At 37.7% G+C, this 22,716-nt stretch overlaps 1 protein-coding gene and 1 pseudogene across 1 annotated transcript; one reads left to right on the forward strand and one right to left on the reverse strand.

Moving 5' to 3' along the window:
* Positions 1 to 16,891, forward strand: part of LOC107737331 (centrosomal protein of 135 kDa-like) — a 26,995-nt pseudogene extending 10,104 nt beyond the window's left edge.
* Positions 16,892 to 18,715: 1,824 nt separating this feature from the next.
* Positions 18,716 to 22,706, reverse strand: LOC107737336 (carbohydrate sulfotransferase 14-like). The gene is made up of 2 exons (XM_016548806.1): positions 22,295 to 22,706; positions 18,716 to 19,809 (listed from the first exon to the last, which is right to left on the reverse strand). Exons 1-2 carry the CDS (start codon positions 22,565 to 22,567, stop codon positions 18,982 to 18,984), a joined length of 1,101 nt encoding a protein of 366 aa, XP_016404292.1. The 5' UTR covers positions 22,568 to 22,706; the 3' UTR covers positions 18,716 to 18,981.
* Between the last annotated feature and the right edge of the window lie 10 nt (positions 22,707 to 22,716).

The following is a 22,716-nucleotide window of genomic DNA, read 5'->3' on the forward strand; positions in this document are numbered from 1 at the left end:
TCGGGCCCTGGGGCTTCAGCCCCGCCTAGCCCAATGGTTAAAACGGCCCTGTATACACGTACCTCTGTGACTCTCATCTCCCCACTGGTCTGCCTCTGCCAGCGGCGCTGCGGCCGGAGGAGAAGACCGGTTAATACAGCTCCACTCGGGAAACTGAGATATTCTTACGGAACCTTAAACCTGGCTTTATATCGCGAAAATAACATCAGCATACAACGCATCAAGCGATAAAAGAGTCAAAAATGAAAATTAACCTACCATACTCTAGTGGTTTTTCATCTTCACGAGTCTTTCACAGAGCCGGAGCCGAGGAGGTGTGGTTGTTTTTCGCAGTCATTAGGACTACTGTTTTTAGATTTACTAAATATAGTATGATTCTGATAGTGTTTAGGCCAGCAGAGAAGGCTTTGCTGGCCCCGACGGCCCACCACTGGTATCAACTGATCTGTGCAGTATGTAGTTCTAGTACATCAGCCTAATATAAGAATCAGTAGAATCTATTATTCATACGATTGATATGCATTTAAATTTTTTTTCATTTGATTAGTACATTTCTTACTTAAATGCTGCATTTAAGGATACCTGTACTGTACCTGAAAAATTTTAAGCAGTTTATTATATTTTATTTTATTTGTCCAATTTAATTTCAAAATGCCTTTTCCGCTGGTCCTTAAAAAGTCTTACATTTAATTGTATCAAATTTAAGGCCATAAAAAGTACAATGGGGACTGAAAGACAATTGCCATATAGCTTAATGTGATGATTAAAATGAAAAAGGCTATGATTTCATTGGATAAATATGAGCGCCGCACGTTTTTACGCCACACATCTTTATGCAGTTCAGAGAATGCTGGCAGAGAATGAATTTGCTTTTTTTTTTTTGCTTTTTTACAGCCCTTCTACTGGTTTAAAATAATAATTGATATTAAACCTGCCATTAAACCATTAATATAATAAGAACAGTCTTAAAAAGTCTTAAATTAAAGAGTTTAAAAATCCTGCAGAAACTCTGTGTGCTATAAAATAAACACGATGACATAAACAAGGAAAACAATTCAAAATAAATATTACAAAGGTTTACGAAACTTATATTTTTGTGCAAAAGATAAATATATTCCAGTTTTGGAGGCCATAATGTCAGCCTTCAACACTGAACTGGACTAGATCCAAAAAGCAACAGTCTGAACACAAAGAGGTCTGAGACACCATTACTGCTTAAGTGGACCAAAAAAGGATCTGAGTCCTCTTTCAGGAACTGCGATAGTGTCAACACAAAGAAAACTGGGTCCTTTTTCACTTGGTCCACCTCTTGGTCCACTTAAAGGGGTCTGGGATCCGTTCTTTTAAAGAGAACTCAAGTGTGAAAACACCCTCACAAGCTGACTATTTCTGTCAATGGTAAGTTTGTGATAACGTAAGAAAAGTAGTTTAAATGTTTTGCCAATTGCTTGAGCAACTTAATATATAAATCTAGAAGTAAATGCAAAAGTAAAAAGCATTGAATAATGTGTTGCTTATGTTATAAATGATAAAAAGAAGGCTTTAAAAAGATCGGTATTGGTGATCAGTATCGGCAGATACTGCTTTCTGTGATCGGCGATCGGCCTCAAAAATCCTGATCGGAGCACCCCTTCAAATAACAGTTAAGTACATGATCATTAGATTGTGACAGTGCAACACTGGCCCAACTGGGTAAGTAAAAGTTCTGCCAAGAACATAGCTGTTCATCATAACAGTTCCATAATGGATTAACATATGTGTTCATTTTATCTAGTTTCTGGAAATAGTCTTCATGAAAATGAAACATGACATACATTTTATAAAGGTGTATAAAATTTGAAACATGATTTGACGAGCATAATCATTCTATTTTCATTTATATCTCAGTGACCTGGTCCACACCACAGAGAGTCTCAGGAATGCCAAGCTTGCTGCAGGAAAGACGGAAAAAGAAAGTCGAAATGTTGATGCTGTTCTGGAGCCATATAAAGCTGAAAATGCCCGGCTAGTCAAAGAAAACAATGAACTGCACCTTGGGCTGTTGAAACTGAGAGAGGAGAAGGATCTGATCAGCATGGGTATGGATTGAGCTTAATGCCTCAAATCCTGTTGCTAACAGATTTTTTTTTTTTTTAAATCAAAGGGAATGGTTATAATAACCACCATTTTTCCATTAACAGAGCTGAAAGCTTACATCAGGAAACTGGACCATGAAACCTCAGATCTGAAATTCCTCAATAATCAGTATGTGCACAAAGTTCGATCCCTTGAGAAGGACAGCAAAGCCAAGACAGAGCATATCCTACAGCTCCAGGAGAAGAACATGCAAGCTGTTGTTCAGACACCAGATTGTTTGGTTGATACATTTTATTTAACATTTCAGCTATGGTATTCAACATCTTTGTTTACATTGCTATTACAACATTTCATGGTCAATGATTAATTTAATAAGGAGGGAAGAAGCGATCCATCCCATTTAGACGCCAGCGGATGCAGATAGATGAACTCCTCCCACCCTCCAGTGGCCCCATCCCTCCATCTGTGGCACAGCCAGATGATCCTTACATCGCTGACCTCCTTCAGGTGGCTGACGACAGGTGTGGGGAAGAAAACAAAACAGAATCATGATAAATCAGTTGTTTTGTAATTATTGCTTTTGTAGGCATCACAATCAGTCTTTTATAAGGAAAAAAACGAAAGAAAAAAAGCATAATTTATATAATATATTTATCAGTGACATTTAAACATTTAATCAATTGCTTGAGTTAACACATTCATGTTGACAGCCCCAATTAAAACATAATTAACATGAAATAAACATTTTATTTAAGGCTTTTAATAATTATATTATTTAAAAAATATTATAATTATTTTATTTAATATATTATTACTATTATTAATAATTACATTATTTAAAAATAAAGGTTCTAAATATAAAAAGTTTTAAATAAGTTTTATGACTTATTGCAGTATATATAGTGACATTTAAACATTTAATTCATTGCATGAGTTATCACATTCAGCCCCAGTTTTTACATATTGTAAACATGGCGTAAACGTTTGGAAGCTAATTTAAGGCTTTTAATAATCGTTATTTAAAAATAAAAACAAAAAAATGCAAATAGAAATAAAACTAGTTAAATAATTTTTACAACTTTCATAATTTTAAAAAGTGTTTTTTTTTTTTATTGTTTTTTTTAAATTTATTATTATTTATATAAAGGATCCAGGAGCTCCAAAAGGAAGTGGCACAGCTGAAGCTTGACCTGGAGAGAGCACAGGCAGGAATCAAACATCTTAACACACAGGCAAGCATACACACATAAACTTCTCTAATTTAATTACTATATGTAGTCTAATTACTTATTCAGAGGTGATATTTTAATATTTCAGAGAGCAAATTTTTACATAACCTACTACTTGATTGTTTGGGGAGAATGAGAGAGGGATTATAGTTGTTAAAACTGAGGGTCCTCCTTAAACTTCAGAACTGTTAAAGTTATTACTAAAATAATGTTATCTCTTGTTATTTATAATATATTTTTAACTGTGTTGATGCATTTATTCATAACATGTGCCCTTACAAATTTTCATCATGCTTTGTGTACAGGTGGAAGAGCAAGATAAAGAGATTGAGCGTCTGAATCGAGCTCTGGATGGTGGTCGACCAAATGATGTCATCTCTCTGGAGGCTCAAAACATCAGCAATGAAAAACTTATTGCTCATCTGAACCTGCAGGTAAATGGTATATTACTCTAATAATTACATTTATTTAATCTTGTCTGGCATATTATATGATTGAGACCACCGAACCAAGCATATACCTTCAGGATTAAGAGTTCAGACTGATGTCCATCACCTCTTTCTATTTGCTCTATATGTTTATAGGTGTTTATCTCCAGGTAGATGCTAACCCTATAATAACAAATAATTTCCTCTCTCAGATAGAGTATCTGCAGGAGACCAACAGATCCCTGGAACAGAGAATTGACGGACTGCAGCAGAGGAAGAAGACTGTGTCCAGTGAGGTGGCTGATCTGAGTGCTCAAAATCAAGAGCTGTGTCAGGAGCTCACTGAGATAGACCAGCTCGCCCAGCAGCTAGAGAAAGACAAAGAGATGGTTCTAGAGACTGCTGCCATGGAGCTGCAAGAGGCCAAGGTGATCTCAGTGGGGTCTATGCTTGTGAACAATTGTTTAGAGTAATAAAGTAAACCTCAGTGCTTCTCTGAAGGTGTAAATTGGAATCGAACTGGATGGTTTAACAAACTGTAGTTTTGTAATATGTTTATATAATTTTTATATGCAGAGATAGAAAATGCTTATAGCACCTTAAATTTTGATATTATGATAATACTTACATATTTTAATATTTATTACTATTTAATACTTAGTAAAATAATTATTATATTGTTAATATTTGGTCAGTGTGTCAATGCTTGGATTTGAATATTTTAAATATTTAGCTTTATGTAGTGATACTTACACTGGCCCTGTTTTTACCTCTAGAGAGAGATTCAGCGTCAACAGTGGGAGCTAGAGAACCTGGAGGAGGTCATCGCTACATTAAGACAGGTGTGTGCATGGGTCCATACAACAGCATGTGAAATGAGCTGTTAAATTAACCATCTGGTTCAGAACAGCACATTTATTCTTTCTGGCCTGACATGACATGGATGGTTTAGTATAGCTTCTGGATATAAAGCGTATAAAGTATGTTTTTGTTTACCATCTTTGGGTAAATACTTTACAATGTCTATTAAAAGATTTCTGACTATAAGGAAGTACTTCTTTATATAGCTGTTTCAGATATCTCACACTTTATTACTGGCCTTGAGAGGGCTTGAATAGTGTTAATTAGAAATGGGCATTTCAAGTAATTTTTGCAGATTAATAGTTTTAACACACAAACAAAAACGTATCCGTGTTTATCTGAAAATTAAGTTATAAATTAAAGGTATGCATTGTAAATAACATTTATACTTTTTTTCAGAAACCAGGCTTTTCTTTTGAAATGAAATGCAATAATAATACAATAATAAATCAAAGACAATACAACAATAATGAATCATTTGCACCACCTGGAGCTTACATAGAAACTAATTTGCTGCACAAGCACCATTGCCTCTCATCAGGTCATGTCCACGGCACCACCCAATAACCATTCAGTTATAACTGATTTGGGTGGGAGATTCAGTGAAAAAAAAATTTTTTTGCAATGATTTGTTGCAGGATATGGCAGAGGGGAGATCATGTGAAAGACCGTCTGAGGGATCAGCTGCTTGATCTTCAAGAACAGAATGACAAGATGGAGGGCCTGATACACTTTCTGGAAGAAGACAAAAAGAGACTTCAGGATAAAGTAGAAGCAATGACACAGGCTGGTGAGATGTAACCACTGATCTATAATAGAGACTTATATATAGATCAGTGGATGTAACACTCCTCTTTGTGTTTTTTTTTTTTTTTGCGGGTGGAGTGATGGAGTGGAGTGTGTGTGTGTTTGCATATGTGGTTTGTCAATCAACTGATTTTGTTGCTGTGTTTGTTTTAGATAAGGAGATGATTCTAGAATTGGAGCAGATGCGTGCAAGGCATGGGATGTGTGGCAAGGAGCAGTCTCCTTTGTGAAAAGTTTAGAGGAGGAAAGAAATGACTACAAACAGGAGCTGGAGCGATACCGTCTGCTTAGGGGCAGGACAGACAAAAGCCCCACCCCTTGTCCAGGCAGGGGGAGGAGCCCCAGAGGAAGAGGCAGCTGGCACGGAAAAGTAGGAGCTGACATTTACTTCTGTAATTACAAGAAGATACGTGGTTTAAACAGGGAGTGAAATTCAGATTACACACAGTTTTAATCATTCTTGAGAGATCTGCAATATAGGGGGAAGTCGTGGCCTAATGGTTGGAGAGTCGGACTCGTAACCCAAAGGTTGCGGGTTCGAGTCTCGTACCGGCAGGGATTGTAGGTGGGGGGAGTGAATGTACAGCGCTCTCTCCCACCTTCAATACCACAACTGAGGTGCCCTTGAGCAAGGCACCGAACCCCCCAACTGCTCCCCGGGCGCCGCAGCATAAATGGCTGCCCACTGCTCCGGGTGTGTGTTCACGTTGTGTGTGTGTGTTCACGGTGTGTGTGTGTGTTCACTGCTGTGTGTGTGCACTTTGGATGGGTTAAATGCAGAGCACTAATTCCAAGTATGGGTCACCATACTTGGCCACATGTCACGTCACTTTCACTTTCATAAAGCAGCGCCATGGTAGTATATAATTTTTCTCACTTTTGCTGGACTGTTATCCATGGACACATGGATAAAATGTAAATAAACCTACTTTATTTTTATTTACAAATATACCTTTGGTTTTCAATAAATAATGACTTGCTAAGTTTTCAAAATATAAAAGTCAATGAAAATTGAGTAAAAAAAACTATATGAAAATATGTAAAAAATAAAATGTAGAATTATAGGTATTTATTATGATAAATTTTATGCATATATTATTTCCTTATTACCTTTATACATCATAACTGATTTTGCAACAAGGCTGCTTTTTTTCTGTGGACATATTACTAATTATTGACACTTTAATTACCTGCTTAAACAATTATTTTAGAAAGTATTTACCAAAATAACAAAAAACATGATTACGTCACACCTTGCTAGGAAACAAGTTGCTGTTTTTGTATTTTTTAGAGAGATGGCGACGCAGAGCTTTCACATGCACTGAAGGAGAGGGATGAGCTACAGTCAGTGCTGCGGGGCTTTGAGAAACACATGGAGGACATCCAGACCAGAGTTAAACTACTGACTGCAGAGAGCGACCAGCTCAGCTCTCAGTACCAGCAGGTTAGAAGAAATCTGGAACAGCATAAGTAAATGATGAGAATTTTTATTTTGGGGTGGAGTATCTCCAAAAGGTACATCTAGCTGTTTTCCATGGGAATAGTTGTGCATGTGTTTTAAATAAAGGCTCAAGAGGAGCGGAGGCGTGTCCAAAGGGAGCTTGAGTCCTCTGAACTCCAGCACAGGATCAGAGATGACAGGGAACAAACTGAAGCTGAACTCCAGAGAGTTACTGCTGAGAGAGACGCTCTTAGAGACAGACTAAAGGTGTGTGTATGTGTTTGCAAATTGAGTTTTTTTTTTTTTTTTTTTTTTTTTTTTAACCAAAAATAGCTCTTAAATGCATTTGAATTTATCTGAACAGCGCTATAAGTTTTATTGCTTGATTAATATAATATTATTAAATATTAAATTATCAAGAATAGCTGCTAAGTATGTGCAAGCAGTTTTCTGTGGTTAGAGTTGTGTGTTTGAAATTCCACAGCACTTCTAAACTGTAGTTCACTTGTAGGGTGAGTGGTTTAGCTGTGTGTTAAAAGGAGAGTTGCCAAGATAAAGCTTCTTTCTGTCTTTGCAGGTTGCCCAGAGTACAGCTCTAACAGACCGAGAACAGGAGGAGATCAGGATTCTTGACCAGGAGAACACCATTGAGATGGTACTACACTAATAGAGCTTGCACCGTTTATAGTTTCACAAACATTACCAGTGTGTTTTGTCATGTCTGGATAGTTCTGGGCTAATTTCAAATGCCTTGATGGGCACTGCAGGAAGAGGATGCTATTTGTAGGGTTGTTGAAAATTAATGCGAGCAACGAATACTTTTCAAAATACACTTTGTGTACATTTAACTAAACTGTCATATGTAATTTGCCATTTATGATCATTTGATCCTGGGTGGGATGTTCTTTCTGGTTTATTTTGAGACCTGAGGATTTTAAAACCCTGAATTGCTCTCATGAACCCAAGTATATTATACTAAGTATACTATTAGCAGAACACTTTCTGTGCATATTTCGCCCCCCCCCCCCCCCCAACAGCACAAAACAGCACTTGAGTTAAAGTAAACTTGGATTAAACCCATTTGGATATTTGACTTATATTTGCAACAACCTAAAAGCTATAGACATGGGTTTTGATTGTATGTTATGAGAGTAACCTTCTGGGGCCAGTAATGTTTAGATGAATGTAGGATTTAGCAAAAATGCACACATGTCAGTATAATGCAATGCACCCTTCAAAGTGCTCTTTGCCTCGTTGTGGGTAGAGCAAAATTATGCACACTTATGAATTTGCCCTATATATAAGGTTATTTTTAGGTAAAAAAAAAACACCTGTAAATGTATCATATTGTGATGCATTACTGTGTGTGTGTGTGTGCATGTGTGTAGCTGGAGAGAGAGAGAGGGCTGATCTGCGTGCTCAGGTGGCTGTGCTGAAGGAGAGTCATGTTGCTGTGGAGAAGGAGCTAAAGGCTCAGTCAGCGGTGCTGCTACAGAATGTAGAAGAGGCCATACAGCAAAGAGCCGAGAGCTGTGCGCTCAGGTCTGTGTGTTTGTTTGTGTAGCACTGCTGTAGACGGACATTTCTGCCTGTCTTGCTTAAAATGCGTGCCTATAGATATACCCAAAATTCTTAAGCAGCTTGACATTTCACATATGTGTGTATGTGTTTAGGCTTCTGCAGGAGCAGATGGAGCAGTCTCTCTCAGATGTTCAGCACAGATTATCTGTCAAGACCAATGAACTACAGGCAGCTCACCAACTGATCGTATCGTGCCGCGTAAACATAAAACCATGTCTGCATTTGTGATCGGAGAAACTTGCCAGGTTTCTACAAAAACCCACCCAATTGCTACTCAAAACTAGCCCAATCGTGTTTCGAGGGAGTCCCCAGTTAAAAATCGCGTTCCGGGGGTTAAAATACAGGTTTTTTGGCAGGGTTCCCCTGCTAAAATTCGCATTCCAGGTGATAAATATCATGTTATTGGACGTCGCTTCAACCCGCGGACATGAAAAACAACCCGCGGCAACAGTGTTAAAGTAGCCCAATTCCACGGGAAACCCGCAGACTTGGCAACACTGCAATACTACAGTGAGAATCAAAGTTACGCCTTATTTCTTTGCGTGAACATTTTGGCGGTGTTATGTAAATTAGGGCTGTGCGATATTGAAGAAAAATGCGATACCTTGTTAAAAAATGCGATATGCGATACGATATTGCTTAAAGTGTGTAAAATCAATTTCAATTATATTTTAAAATATTTAAAAATGAAAATTATATAACCAATTTGTTTCACATTCTTTCTTGGAAAAGAAAGAATCACTACAACTTCTGAAAGTGACCAGCAGTGTTTTAGCATTACATAAAAAGTAATGTCACAAATCAGAAAATGACATTTTAACATCAGTGTGAACATACAAAAAAAAAATTAATGACACTAATTTTATATCATTGTAACTTTGCTTTCCATACACTTTAAGTACTTCTTCATATACCACAGCAAAAACTATAGTCTGAGAAAGTTCAAACATGATTAAAGGAAAAAGTGAACAGTCAGTAAAAAAATAGAAAGAAAAAGAAAAAAAAAATACACAATTTACAAGCATAGATAATATAAACAGTAGTATTCAGGTACAGAAATGTAATAATTAAGTGTAAAATAACACTGCATAGTGTTCACTGTATAAATTTAGATTAATCTTTGTTATAGCTGTTTTGTTGTTTGATTAACATTAGTGACATATTCAGCAGCACGTATTTATAGGCTGCTGTCCCTTTAAATCCGACTGCACCAATCCAGTATAATGATACACATCCGATTTCTTTCTCAGCTGTTTACATTCATTTAAAACATAACCGACTGCATTTACGAGAATGATCGTCGAGACGGGTACTATTGACAATTCTGTGTGTATGTGTCTGTTCAAACATGAGGAGATGCGAAAGACGAATCAACTCGGGTGTTCGCGCGCCGTCTGAAACGTCTCTCTGTGTGTGCGCACGCTTTGCACGTGTGCGGCAGAGCTGAAGAGACGCTGCGCGAGATGCGGCTTGTGTGCGCGCTTCAGGTCTGCAACTTATTGCACTTAACTCTTTTTAACGTCAAGCAATTCTCAGCTATATGCGTCGAACTAAAACTTTGACCTTTTGCAACTTAAGTAGCCTATTATTAAAATGATTCAGATATCGCACGCCCTTGCGATATGCATATTGCGATATTACGATAATTTCGATATATCGTGCAGCCTTAATGTAAATCTTTCCACATCGTGACGTAGACATGTGGGGGGGTGTTTGAATGAGGCGTTTTAGGAGGGCGTGGACCAGTCTTAACTTTTATAAAGAATATCTCTTTGGGTTTGAGACTTTAGTCTTTGCAACTTTAGGGATCTTATCTATTCACGAACATCTTTTAACACTTCAAAGAGAAAGGAAAACTTGAAAACTTGCATCATATGACCCCTTTAAATGTGCGTCAGGCAGCCTTATCAGACGATGTAATTGTCATTGCATTTTAATGTTTTTGTTAGCCTATCCAGTTAAACCCACTAGATGCGGCACTGCTGTGTTGTTCATTGAAAAAATATTGCGGAAAAAGAGAACATCGATGCGGAGAAGATCTTGTTTACGTCAAAACTTAAAACAAAGCCTTTCACACAGAACGCATATTTTGCGCATTTTCTAGAAGGACATCTATCACCGTTGCTCTCGCGTCTCACACAAGAGAGCCGCATGTTTAGAAAGCCATGTAAAATTAATGTAAGTTCAACTTTTAAAAAAACAAGAGACTTTATGGCAGGTTTTTCCCATCCCACTGCATCTCATGTTTTTAAATGAAAAAACTACTGTGTAATTGGCTTTCGGCCCTTTGTATTAAACAATGCATACATACATGATGCTGTTTTATTTATAATTGTTTAAGCAACTTAATTTTATTCAGTTTATAAACATTATTTTAAACATTATGCACTTTTTCCACAGATAATCATGTTATTTTATTGCTTTGAATAAGCGTGCATTAATAATATTTTGCTCGAAGCGCCCTCTTGTGGCCTCAGGAGACAAACCAAAAGCTTTTTTCCCCCCTAACTGAAATTATGCCTTTTAAATTCGAATATTGTTTATATTTATGTACAAAATTCGAATTTAGTTTTTAAGCCATTTTGACAGCCCTACTGGGTAATGAGGTAACAAGGCAGCTGCCTTATCTTTCAAATGCAGCCAGGAAATCAAAGTACTTTCAAATAAAGACAAAATATGGCCCCGGAAAAAGAAAACATAACAGAAAAACACAAAAGTGTTACAGGTGGCACCAACAGGAGCATAGGTTGAGAGGATAACAAGAACATACACCTGAAATGTTTTGAAATCTAAAATCTATCTTTTTCCCCTCTCTTCATCTCCACTCAGCTCACAGTTTTGAAATCTAAAATCTATCTTTTTCCCCTCTCTTCATCTCCACTCAGCTCACAGTTGTGGTAAAGTACTTTTCCCAGTTTGGCTTCTTTCCATGGACAACATCAGCATATCGTGGCATTAATGCGGAGCGTGCATTTGCAGTACCCAACATAGTTGGAATTGAGAAGAAAGATGGCTATGTACTGCTAGACCTCATCCAGTTAATTGCTTTGTTCTTCCATCGCTCCATTCTTAAGGTACTACCAATGCTTCACCCTCCTAGAAATCTACATAAGATATTTAACTGCCATTGGAAACTGATATATTTAACTGTCTTTTTTTTTTCATTCCACACAAATTAATACTTCATTCAGCAGGAATGCATTAAATTAATAAAAATTAATTTATTTGTATTTATATATTTTTTTTAAATTGCATCTATAACAGTTCAGTGGCTTATTAGAAGTGATAATGTTAATATATAATGTAATATTTTGAATTATAGATTTTTTTAACTCTATAACCAAGCTTAATTAGCTTGAGCTTTTACACATACATAAGTTTATTTGCAACTTTAGGGATCTTATCTATTCGCGAACAGCTTGTAACACTCCAAAGAGAAAGGAAAACCTGAAATCGCATCATATGAACCCTTTAACATGTCGTTCACGTGAAAGTTCTTCACTGTAATTGAAGAAGACACAAAGTTTGCAGTTTGTAATGCGTGCAACTTTAGGGCTAAAGTAAACTGTGGAGGAACAGGGCTCGATTAACGCTTGTCGCTTAGATTTTTTTAAAGGGCAAGTAAGAGAGAATTTTATTTGCCTGACCGCACAAGAAGCCTGATTAAAACGTCAATAACAAAAATAACTAGGGAGCACTGAAACGTCGCTACCAAAAATGTTCTCACGAGAATGATTGATTTTATTGCAATCAGTGAAAATGGCGACTGATAATGAATTTATGTCGTGCCATGAGGCTCACGCAGCCTGTCTGAGAGACTTGTGCAGAAATCAAGACAAATGAGTGCAACAGCACACACAAAGTACCTCACAGAAAGCTATAGATGCATACTGCGGTAGAAAAAAAAAATATTTATAATATATGATATACATTACGTGACCAAGATGTTTCCCCGAATATCATCGCGATTGCAATGTGACACCGATTTTATACAATAGTAGTTCAATAAACAAGAAGTTAAAATAAAGTGACTTACATTTTAGACACAATATTGACTGTTTTTGCTAAATTTCGCAAACGAAAATAGTTAGTCAAAGCCACAGCAGAACTGTTGTGTGTTTCACATTAACACAGCAGTGTTTCGTTAATGAATGAATCCACGAATCGAGTCAATGATTCAGTGAGCCATTCATAAAGACAGTTACTTGCTTCGTTTCTGAATAAATCAGTCATTTTTTAACGAATAGGTTGTATGAAGGACTAAATGACTCACTCACTCATTAAAACAGTAATTTGCCGCTACCTACTGGTGGTTTGGTTTCATATTAAAAGTATAATTGCATTTTTCCCAACATTTCTCATTTGTATGTTCAAAAAATTATTCAAGACGTTAACCTTATAAAATTATTTATGCATTTGCAATTTTGCGGTGTAAATGCATTTATGGCACCTCAGCTTCATCAAACAATCTTTTTAAATGCATCTAATGCCACTTCAGATGCAACTTCTGTTTCCTGCAGTGGAAAGATGAAGTTTGTTGATACTGATTTCATTTGAATTGTAACAACTCTACAGTTTCTTATAATTCTAACTGTATTAATTGAAAGAATGTAAGAATTTGATGTGAAAGATGACACATTTAATAAGGTTAGGGGGAAAAAAGGGACAAACTTTTGAACTGTAGTTTACTTAAATGTTTTTTTTGAGGGGGGGGTATGTTCAATAGCATATTTTGTGTTAATGAGATACATTTGAAATGTAGGTATCATGACATCTTTTCACTGTACAGTTGTAAATTTCCTGACGTATAAAGAAGATTTTGATCGTGTTTTTTTGTGTAGATGATCTGAGCAGACACGGTTCATCTCAGAAAGATGAGGTTGCAGCTCTGCAAAGCACAGTGGCCTCTCTAGACCAAGAGAAAGATGCCCTGCAGGATGCCATGGACCAGAAGACTGAGAGTATGGTGCTGCTGCAAGAGGAGATCCACAGGAAGGTACTGCTGATACTTGAGACACAGAATGAGGGGACGTCTTATTACAGCCCTGTTCTCAATACAGAATGTTTGGTAATATTTGTAGAGAAGATAACCTGGTGCAATCAGTAAAATCATGAAAATTGGTACTGCTTTATAAAGTTCGTTTTGCTCTACAGGAAAAGACACTTTTGGAAGTCCGGCTTACAGTCACAGACTTGGAGAACTCTCTGGAGTAAGTGTCTGGTTTTTTTCTGTTATAGTTAATATAAATGTTCTCAGGATGATGGGATGTTTCTGTCTTTTTGGGGAAGAATAAAAGGCCTTGAATGTCTTTTATGTCATGTATTTCAGTCAGCTAAAGGAGACGTTGAGCAGTCGAGAGAGGGAAATCTCTAGTCTGCGCAGACAGCTGGACCAATCTCAAGAGGAGCTCTCAGCTGTCAGTCGAGACAGAGAGGTCGCGCTGAGAGAGAACCGCAGGTTACAGGACGATCTGGCCACCATGACCAGAGAAAACCAGGTGCATACATATCACACCAACAGTCATCTTCTCCTTTCCTTGTTTTTCTTCCTCCCACCCTTCCAGATGGTAAAAGTGAACCCATTCCTATTAACATGACCATCTATGACCAGTGAACCTCACATACACACATGCTCACTCACAAACTATTTTTCACTGGAAAATTAAAGTAGGTGATAAAAAATACTACATTAACTTAAAAAACAAAAGCAGAATTAAAATTCAGTGCAGATTAATTTTGTGAACGCTCCAATTTGAAGTCAGAAGTGACCATTTTATAAGATGCAATTTATGATTTTGCGCTGACGCTGTTTTATGTTGTGTATAGGAACAGGAGAATAGGGACATGCTGGAGCGTTTCCGGACCGTCCACACAGAGTCGGAAGATAGAGAGCTGAAGCTGCAGCAGCCTGAGGGGCTAAACAACTCTATCAGACTGGAGCTGCTCTCATCTGACACAGAGCGCAGACACCTCCGAGAGAGAGTCTCACTGCAGGACAGAGAGATACAGGAGGTATGAGTGACTCTGAGCATGAGGAGTACACTAAAGGCTGTTTTTCATTGCCTCATGGCCTGGGATTTCCTTCAGCACTTGAACGCTCTGCAAGCATATGAAGCTCAAGTGTCGTCGCTGGCACGGGCAATGTCTCGTTTGGAAGAGGAGGTCCAGGCGGCTCGTGCTGAGAAAGCCTCAGTGTTGGCAGATCTGGCCTCTGTCAGAGAACTGCGTTAAACTCGACTCCAGCAAAGAGCTCGCCAGCTGACTGCTAAGAGCATGGAGCTGGAGAGAGTAAGACACACACACACACCATCCTCCCAGTTTGAAAATTTTGAAAATGAGCAAATATGCAACTAACCAACACTAACCTTTGAATGTCAGCCTCAGGTGACAGGTGAACTGGAGGATGTGCGCTCTGAGGCAGAGCTTCTGAAAAAGCAGCTGGCCAGCGAGCGGCTGACGGTACGCAATCTAGAGACGCTGCTCTCCACCAATCGACAGAAGGAGTTTCAGACACACCTGAGTGCCAGCGAGAAAGAGTCTGAGCTCAAAGTCCTGAAAGACCGCCTCGCTCTAGCTGACAGTAAAACGTAAGTGGAAAAACAGTGGGCACAAGGGTCTTTTATAACGCTTGTGATTATTACACTACTTTTCAAAAGTTTATGTTAGTTGGTAAATGTTTATGTTTTAAAGTGTTTTTAAAAGAAGTATCTAATGCTTACCAAAGCTTAATTTATTTGATCAAAGATACAGTAAAGCTTTTTGTCAGCAGCCAATACTCACATTTTCATTGTCACTTGATTCAAAGCTCAAAGTAACTGTAAATGTAACACACTTTTTAAAACAGTATTTTTTATTTTTTTTTTACTGTTTTGCACACACAGTATAGCATGCAATCTAAAATATAATGCATTTATAATTGATATTTAACAATCAAATACTTGTATGTTAAAATAAAAATGGGGGAAAATTGGCTTTGTGAAATGGGTAATCAAACAAATATTTTATGGATTGATTGTCAAAATGATTGGTAGTTTCAGCCCTACTGACACGGGCTGTATGATGAGGTCAGATATGCACTGAGAGAAAGGAAGGAAGGAAGGATCATTGGGTAACGGATGGAGGCAAACAAGCCTCACCCAGTCATTTAGAGGGGAGCAAACTACATATTTGTTTTTAACTGACACAGAGCTCTGAAACATCAGATTTCTCTTTCTCTCTCTATCTATCTATCTATCTATATATATATAGATAAATGACTTCAGTTTTTTCCTTGTTTAACTGAAGAAAGTTCTCGCACATCCAACTGTTAATTTCATCAATGCATTGGCAGAGGGAGTCAATGGGGCTGTAGTCATTTGGAGATAAGGCTAGGTAAATCTGGGTATCATCTGCATAGCTGTGATAGGCGATTTGGTTCTTTCTCATTATTTGACTTAGTAAAAAAAAAAGCAATACAAGCTGGTTAAAACAATATTTTTGCCCTTTCTTCCAAGATCTCAAAATGTGTTTATTTGTAGGGCTGGTCATACTAGAGAGGTTTCTCAGCTGCGCGGAAAAGTGACTCGGCTACAGACAGAAATGGACGTCCTCAAGAGGCAGCTAACCACTGAACGCTTTGAAAGGTTAGACCCTGGCTTTATTACAATACCTAGTGAGCTGCCTAACCATCATTGAAAGTATTGTAAATGACCCATTTGAAACATTCTACATAGCCATTAACTATATAGCCAAACAAAAAGTGTTTGAGATTTCATTAGCATGTTGCTAAGTTAAAGGCACAGTACTCCAATTGAGGAAAATATTGGGTAAAAGAATTCATTTTTAATTACACCCAACTATTTTAGTAAGTATGTTAACTTGAAAAAAAACTTCTTTTGGCTGCTGTGATCTTGGTATGTTGTCTTGTCAGATGTTTGTTGATGTGTGGCTGTGTTTTTCTGTGGTAGGGAGAGAGCTGTGCAGGAAATGCGCAAACAGGGCTTATCTTTCTCTTCGCTGCGGAGCTCCTCCCCTCACAGCACCTCTCTTAGTCCCCGGCCTACTTCTCCTGAGAGCTCCATCCTCCGCACACCAGAGCACTCTAGACAAGATGCCAGAAAAGTGAGGATTGCCCAAAGCCTGCATGTGAAATATAATTTATCTGCTGTGATATTCATAACCGTGCATATATGATTAAAAGTAACCCGTTTACTTTCCATTTTTCAGAAGTGTGAGCTTTAAGGAGTAGTGGCGAAGGAAATAGTTCTTCACAGCCTGACCCATTTTCAGTGACAAAAGACATGGATGTTATGTGAAAGATTCTTGTTTAGTCAGTTCTGACGAAATATCGCGTTGCCAGAAATGTGTCTGACATCAGTCCAAAAGATATTTTCTTGGGCTTCTAAAAGGGAAGTACTTGTATATCTATAAGGTCAAAGGTAAAATTATGTCACCAAAGCCAATATGTAGAGCAGTGTCTTGTTAATTTATACACTTTGTAATAAGTTGAAAGAAATTGTTTTGCAGTAATTGTATTGTCATTAATAGTTTTAGACTTGTGAATGGAAAATGAGGCAAGAAAATAATTATTCAATATGCCTTCCTGAATTGTTCTTTTAGCTTTTATTTGATGTTAACAGCCTGTGAACAGATACATGTGCTGAATGTTTCTCATGTTTGTTTTTGACTTGCTATTTAATTATTGATACTTGCTCATCAACACCAAGTATAACATTGTATGTAATTCATTCTACACCATTTGCTACATGAATGAGGGGGTTTACTTAAGTGTGTTATGTCAAATTACTTTTTTTGTTTGTGTTTTTGATGGTTAACAATAGAACAATCTCAGCCATAAGTGGAATAACTCAACCAGTAAAAATATATAAGAGCCGTTCACACAAAATGTGTGCTTCAATTTGAATGGGAAAACAAATGCAAAGTCTCAATGTTTTTTTAAAAGTTAGACTTGCATATCATGAATGGCATATCATGCAAGAAGCTAGAGCGACTGTCAATGAACACATTCGTCTAGCTCATGTTTACAAAGAAAATGGAAAACCAGCACATTGGAATGGAAAAATGCATTCTGTGTGAATGGCCCCTAACAACGGCTTGGCAATTAATTAGAAACCACTCAGAACCCAACTAGCAACAACCTCCCACCTAACACAGAACATTCCCCTAACATTACGTTAGCATACGGTTCTGGGTAATGTTCTCTGTTAGTTATTTTTGTAACAAAAATTAACATTCCCAGGACGTTCTGAGAACTAAAAACTTAGCTGGGCTGAGAACCACTCATAACATCCCAGCATCATGGTAGCATTTGCACAGACAAGCATCTCTGAAAAAAACTTTATGAAAGTGATTCCAACAATACCGTTGATCATCTTTGCTATTCTCATAAATAATGATTTTAATATTTTTATACTTTACGGCTATAGTTATCGTTGTAGTTCTTGGTGTGAACAGCCTTTAAATTTAATTCCTCTTATCCCTGTGTGTTTCCAGACTGACCTTTTGGGTGTCAACTGAGCTTTCACATCCTCACTTTTTTCTTGTTTTGCCGGTAGGATTCAAATCACCATAAGCTGGTTACTGGCTTAGTTCTTTAATATAAACATTATTCTCAGACCAAGAAAAAAAACATTACCCAAAGAAATGCAGCTTGTGAGTTTCAAAGGTTTTTTTATTTCCTCATTGTACAGTACTTCTGCTTTTGGATGTGAAACTGCATTCCTCATAATCTCTTAAAGGGGTCATATGATGCCCATTTTCCACAAGTTGATATGATTCTTTAGGGTCTTAATGAAAAGTCTGTAACATAGTTTGGTTAAAAGGGGGCAAACATTTAACGAGATTAAAAAAAACACGGGGTGGATTTTTATCATTATAGGGTGGTTGTGTACACACACTGCCAACACACATTTCAGTTCAAACAACTTATAGAAGTGCATGTAGCATCCGATGACCCCTTTAAGGGATTCAACTCCGAGTCTCATCTTTTCAGAGGAAGTGGCAGATGGGAAGGGTTCAAGTCTGTGGTCAGAAATATTTGTTTTGGTCCTATGAAACTCAACACAATTCATTAGATACAGATAGGAATGACTTAGCTATTTGGAGACTCATTTTCTCGCTGTGAGCTTCACATTTCTATTTGTAAAAGGATTAATGAGCAAAATCACAAGGGACAGCAGAGGTAATGATTATCTAAATAATCAAAAAACACTGGAAACTTTAATATTACAATGACAAGTGAAAATGGTGGAAGCTTGTGCTTACTAATATAAAACTCTCACGATAGTTTTGCGCACAGCACAATGTTCTTCATTTTATTCCCATTAATATGGACATCCTACTGCATCTCATGAATAAAAATAGCTGATTGAGTATTTCCAGTTTTAAATAGTGGCTTGAACTTAAATAGCTCTCAAATACACTGTACTGAGGCTTATATTCAAATATATTTTCAATTCTGTACAGGTAAAAAAAATCTATGTTAAAAAAGTATTAAAATATTAACATATTGAAAGATTATAGACAGTATCACAAAGCTGGTATAAACCCAATGCCTTTGTTAATGCCTACAGTATTCAGTGGTTGTGTTGGGTAAAGGATAGCCGAACAGAGAGAAGTCCAAAATATACTTGGGCAGGAGCTCTTTGAGAAACTTCTGTGGCACAGTGCATAAGTAATAATGCAGCGTTTCTTTGGTAACGGGTTTGTACCACGTCTGGCGTTCAGGGAAGCGTACATGTTGCGGCACTCCGACACGTTCCAGAACGTAAGCGGTGTCACTCTCCAGCCTTTCGTACGAGCCAATGAAGTCATATTCTATGGCGCAGGGTTGGCACAGGTTGTAAATTGGCATCCAGTGTTCGTTCATCCGCTCCGGGTCTTCGTCGAGCAAATAACGCACAAACTCTGTGAAGGTCACGTCATTTCCTGCTATTTTTTTATCCTTTGCGTAGCCTTTTCTGTAGCGGCGTATGATATCCGCACCGTATTTCCGCTGATATGCCTTAATTTCGCCAAACTTGTTGCGATAGGCTGAAAGCAAGCGTGCCATCGGCTCTCGCACGAACATGAATTTAAAATAATGCCGTAGTCGATGGCGAATCTCTTCGGGCGGAAAGTCAGAAAGAAAGACCAAATCAGCACGATGGTCCATCTTCACTTTGACGTCTACGTTGGCTAGAGCGCCGCTCAGTACCTTCAGCACTCGTTTCCAGTTGGAACAGGCCACTTTGGGGACGTAGCAGTACAGGAAGCGATGCTCGTCATTTACTAGTATGTGCTGGAGGAGAGTCTTCCTCTGCAGCGGACTGAGAGACCACAGGCTGTGAGGCATGTTCTTCTGACCACACATCGATCTTATGGTGCGATTGCGGATCTCTTGTACAATCTGGGGGGAAAGAGGCATATATAACTTTAGAACAATATAAAAACATAAAAACTCACGCATAAATTTAGTCTCATGTTTTGTAGACCACAGTGAGCTACAAGGTTGTTAATCAAAGGCATATATGATCGTGGTTTTGCGCAACTTGTCAGTGAACAACGGCTCTGTGTAGTAAATGCTGCTTCATGTGAAAGCACGCACGTGATGGAGATTTACAGCTGATTACAGAATTAAGACTTTGTAAAAGAGCATAATAGGACCCCTTTAAATATTGCATGCGATTCATCGTGCAGCCCTATTTTTAACTTATTAAAAATTGCTTCATGGGATTATAGTTTTTTTTCACTTATTAAAGCAGTTAAGTACACAGTTTTACACCTTTGTCTTTCTCCGTCAAATTTCCAAATCCTTTTTTTTTTTTGCTTTCCAATTACTTTAATGTAATTAGAGATGTGCTCTCTAATTACTTTAATAGTTAAATAGTTTAATACTTTATAGTTGTTTTGTGAAATTGTGTACCAAATGATTCTTGAACAAAGTGACTTTACTCAAAGGTCTCAATTCACTTGGTCTGATCTAAATATAATTCTCTCCTAATGTACACTGCCAAAAAAAATTTACATTTAAAAATGGCAAACTATGTTTAGCAATAACCATCTCTCCATCAAGCCAAACGCAGATGAAACATTGAAAATGTGTTACTAAACAGAAAAAAAAAAAAAAAACAACATTTACTCTAGACATTCCAGTGGATGACCAAACATCATGTTAACTGCACTTAAAACTAACTCAATCATTTTCAGGATACATACACAAGAAGAAAACATATTTCCAAATCCTTTTTTTTTTTTGCTTTAAAGTTTGTAATGTTGTTATTCAGTCTGTAGTTGATTTGGTTGATGGCTTATAATGCTTTAACAAAGACTTGAAAATTGCTATGGGAGAAATGGATGGGGGAAAAAAGTATTGCATATCAGACCCCTGAATGGGCACAACTTACCAATAAGAATCAAGTATTTCAGAGAACCATGTAAAAATGGAAATAAAATATGATGTGCTCTCCAATTACTTTAATAGTTAAATAGTTTAATACTTTATAGTTGTTTTGTGAAATTGTGTACCAAATGATTCTTGAACAAAGTGACTTTACTCAAAGGTCTCAATTCACTTGGTCTGATCTAAATATAATTCTCTCCTAATGTACACTGCCAAAAAAAATTTACATTTAAAAATGGCAAACTATGTTTAGCAATAACCATCTCTCCATCAAGCCAAACGCAGATGAAACATTGAAAATGTGTTACTAAACAGAAAAAAAAAAAAAAAAAACAACATTTACTCTAGACATTCCAGTGGATGACCAAACATCATGTTAACTGCACTTAAAACTAACTCAATCATTTTCAGGATACATACACAAGAAGAAAACATTAAAATGTTGCAAAATATACAAAATACATACGATGAAGACTTTATCAACATAAGAGTGCTCACTTCACACATTCAGTTGCCATTTTGCAAAAAAACAAAACACATTAAAGTGATTATACCTACTGAATAGTGAATACATGTAAAAACTTTACAATAATGCCTGGTTACTATAGGCAACACCAAAATCTAAAAGTCTAGATTTCTTATCAGTGGTTGAGAGAGATCAGAGAAGGTAGCTTAAATGTCATGTGATTGTACTCTTTTGTCAAGAGCACAGCAGGGATCTTACCTTGAAAGAATTGGCCCCAAGTTTCATATTTCATATCTTGGCTTGAAGGTAAGCAGCTGTTTAATATTTTCTGGAATGAAATATGGAGCTTCTCTGTTCCATCAAAGATGCTTTCCACATACCAATTTTAACTAAATCCATAGATCCTCCAGTGGAGTAATAATAGGTCAGTATAATTGGATTAATCAGATATAAATAGGAATAATCGGAATAAACTTCAGTTTTCTGATCATTTTTTGTGACCTATTGCAGGGGTGGCGAACTCCAGTCCTGGAGAGCCGCAGCCCTGCAGAGTTCAGCTCCAACCCTAATTAAAACTCACCTGCCTGTAGCTTCCTAATAACCCTTCAGACCTTGATTAGCTTGTTCAGGTGTGTTTGATTAGGGTTGAAGCAAAACTCTGCAGGGCTGCGGCTCTCCAGGACCGACGTTCGCCACCCCTGACCTATTGCTTTGACATTTTAAAAGTGTATCTATCGTTTCATATTAAACCGAACAAACTTTTTAAAACATTTTACGTGTGGCTAAACTGTCCAAGTAATAATCGGGGACACTGTATTGAACAGAATTGTTGACTAGGTAGAAAGCTCACTATGTTTTGAGCCGCAGCCCGAGTTATCATGATAATTCACTGCAGTACAGACTCGTGAATCTCGAGGAAAGTCTGATGACTACATGCAAACATATCAAAATATTTATGAATTTCACAAAATATGCCACTGTTTATTCACAATCTAGCGAACTTGTGTCTCTGTTCGACTACCTTACCTGAGACTCCACGTCCACAGCCGCGTCAATATGCCTCGGTCGGTTTTCCACTTTCTTCCCGTTGGCGCGTGGCGGCGGAGTCTGCACGCTGTTCAGCATTCCTTTCTCTATCATGAGCAACAGGCCTCCGGATGCCACGATCACGGCAAACGTCAGCACCGAAGGAACGACGGCGGAGTGTCGGCGAACGGAGGTCGCGCTCACTGGCGGTCTGAAGCGGACCAGGGATCCGCTCGCTCGTTTAATCCCGTACTCCTTCTTGCGAGGCGGCATAGTGAATCACATGCATAAAAGAGTCCGTCCAGTTATTGAGACTCAGTGACTCAAAATACCGACAGATCAACACACATCCATCGCTTCAGTGAAGCAGCTAACCAACATCTGATTTCAGTGCTCTCTGTGGGGGGGGCTTTTTAAGAGAG

The sequence above is a fragment of the Sinocyclocheilus rhinocerous genome, unplaced genomic scaffold, assembly GCF_001515625.1.
Source record: "Sinocyclocheilus rhinocerous isolate Xijiao unplaced genomic scaffold, SAMN03320098_v1.1 scaffold1606, whole genome shotgun sequence".
Lineage (NCBI taxonomy): Eukaryota > Metazoa > Chordata > Actinopteri > Cypriniformes > Cyprinidae > Sinocyclocheilus > Sinocyclocheilus rhinocerous.

Coding starts and splice junctions, on each gene's coding strand:
- LOC107737336 (XM_016548806.1), bottom strand. CDS start 22,567: ATGCCGCCTCGCAAGAAGGAGTACGGGATTAAACGAGCGAGCGGATCC. Junction 19,810..22,294: donor CTGTGGACGTGGAGTCTCAG/GTAAGGTAGTCG, acceptor CTTTCCCCCCAG/ATTGTACAAGAGATCCGCAA.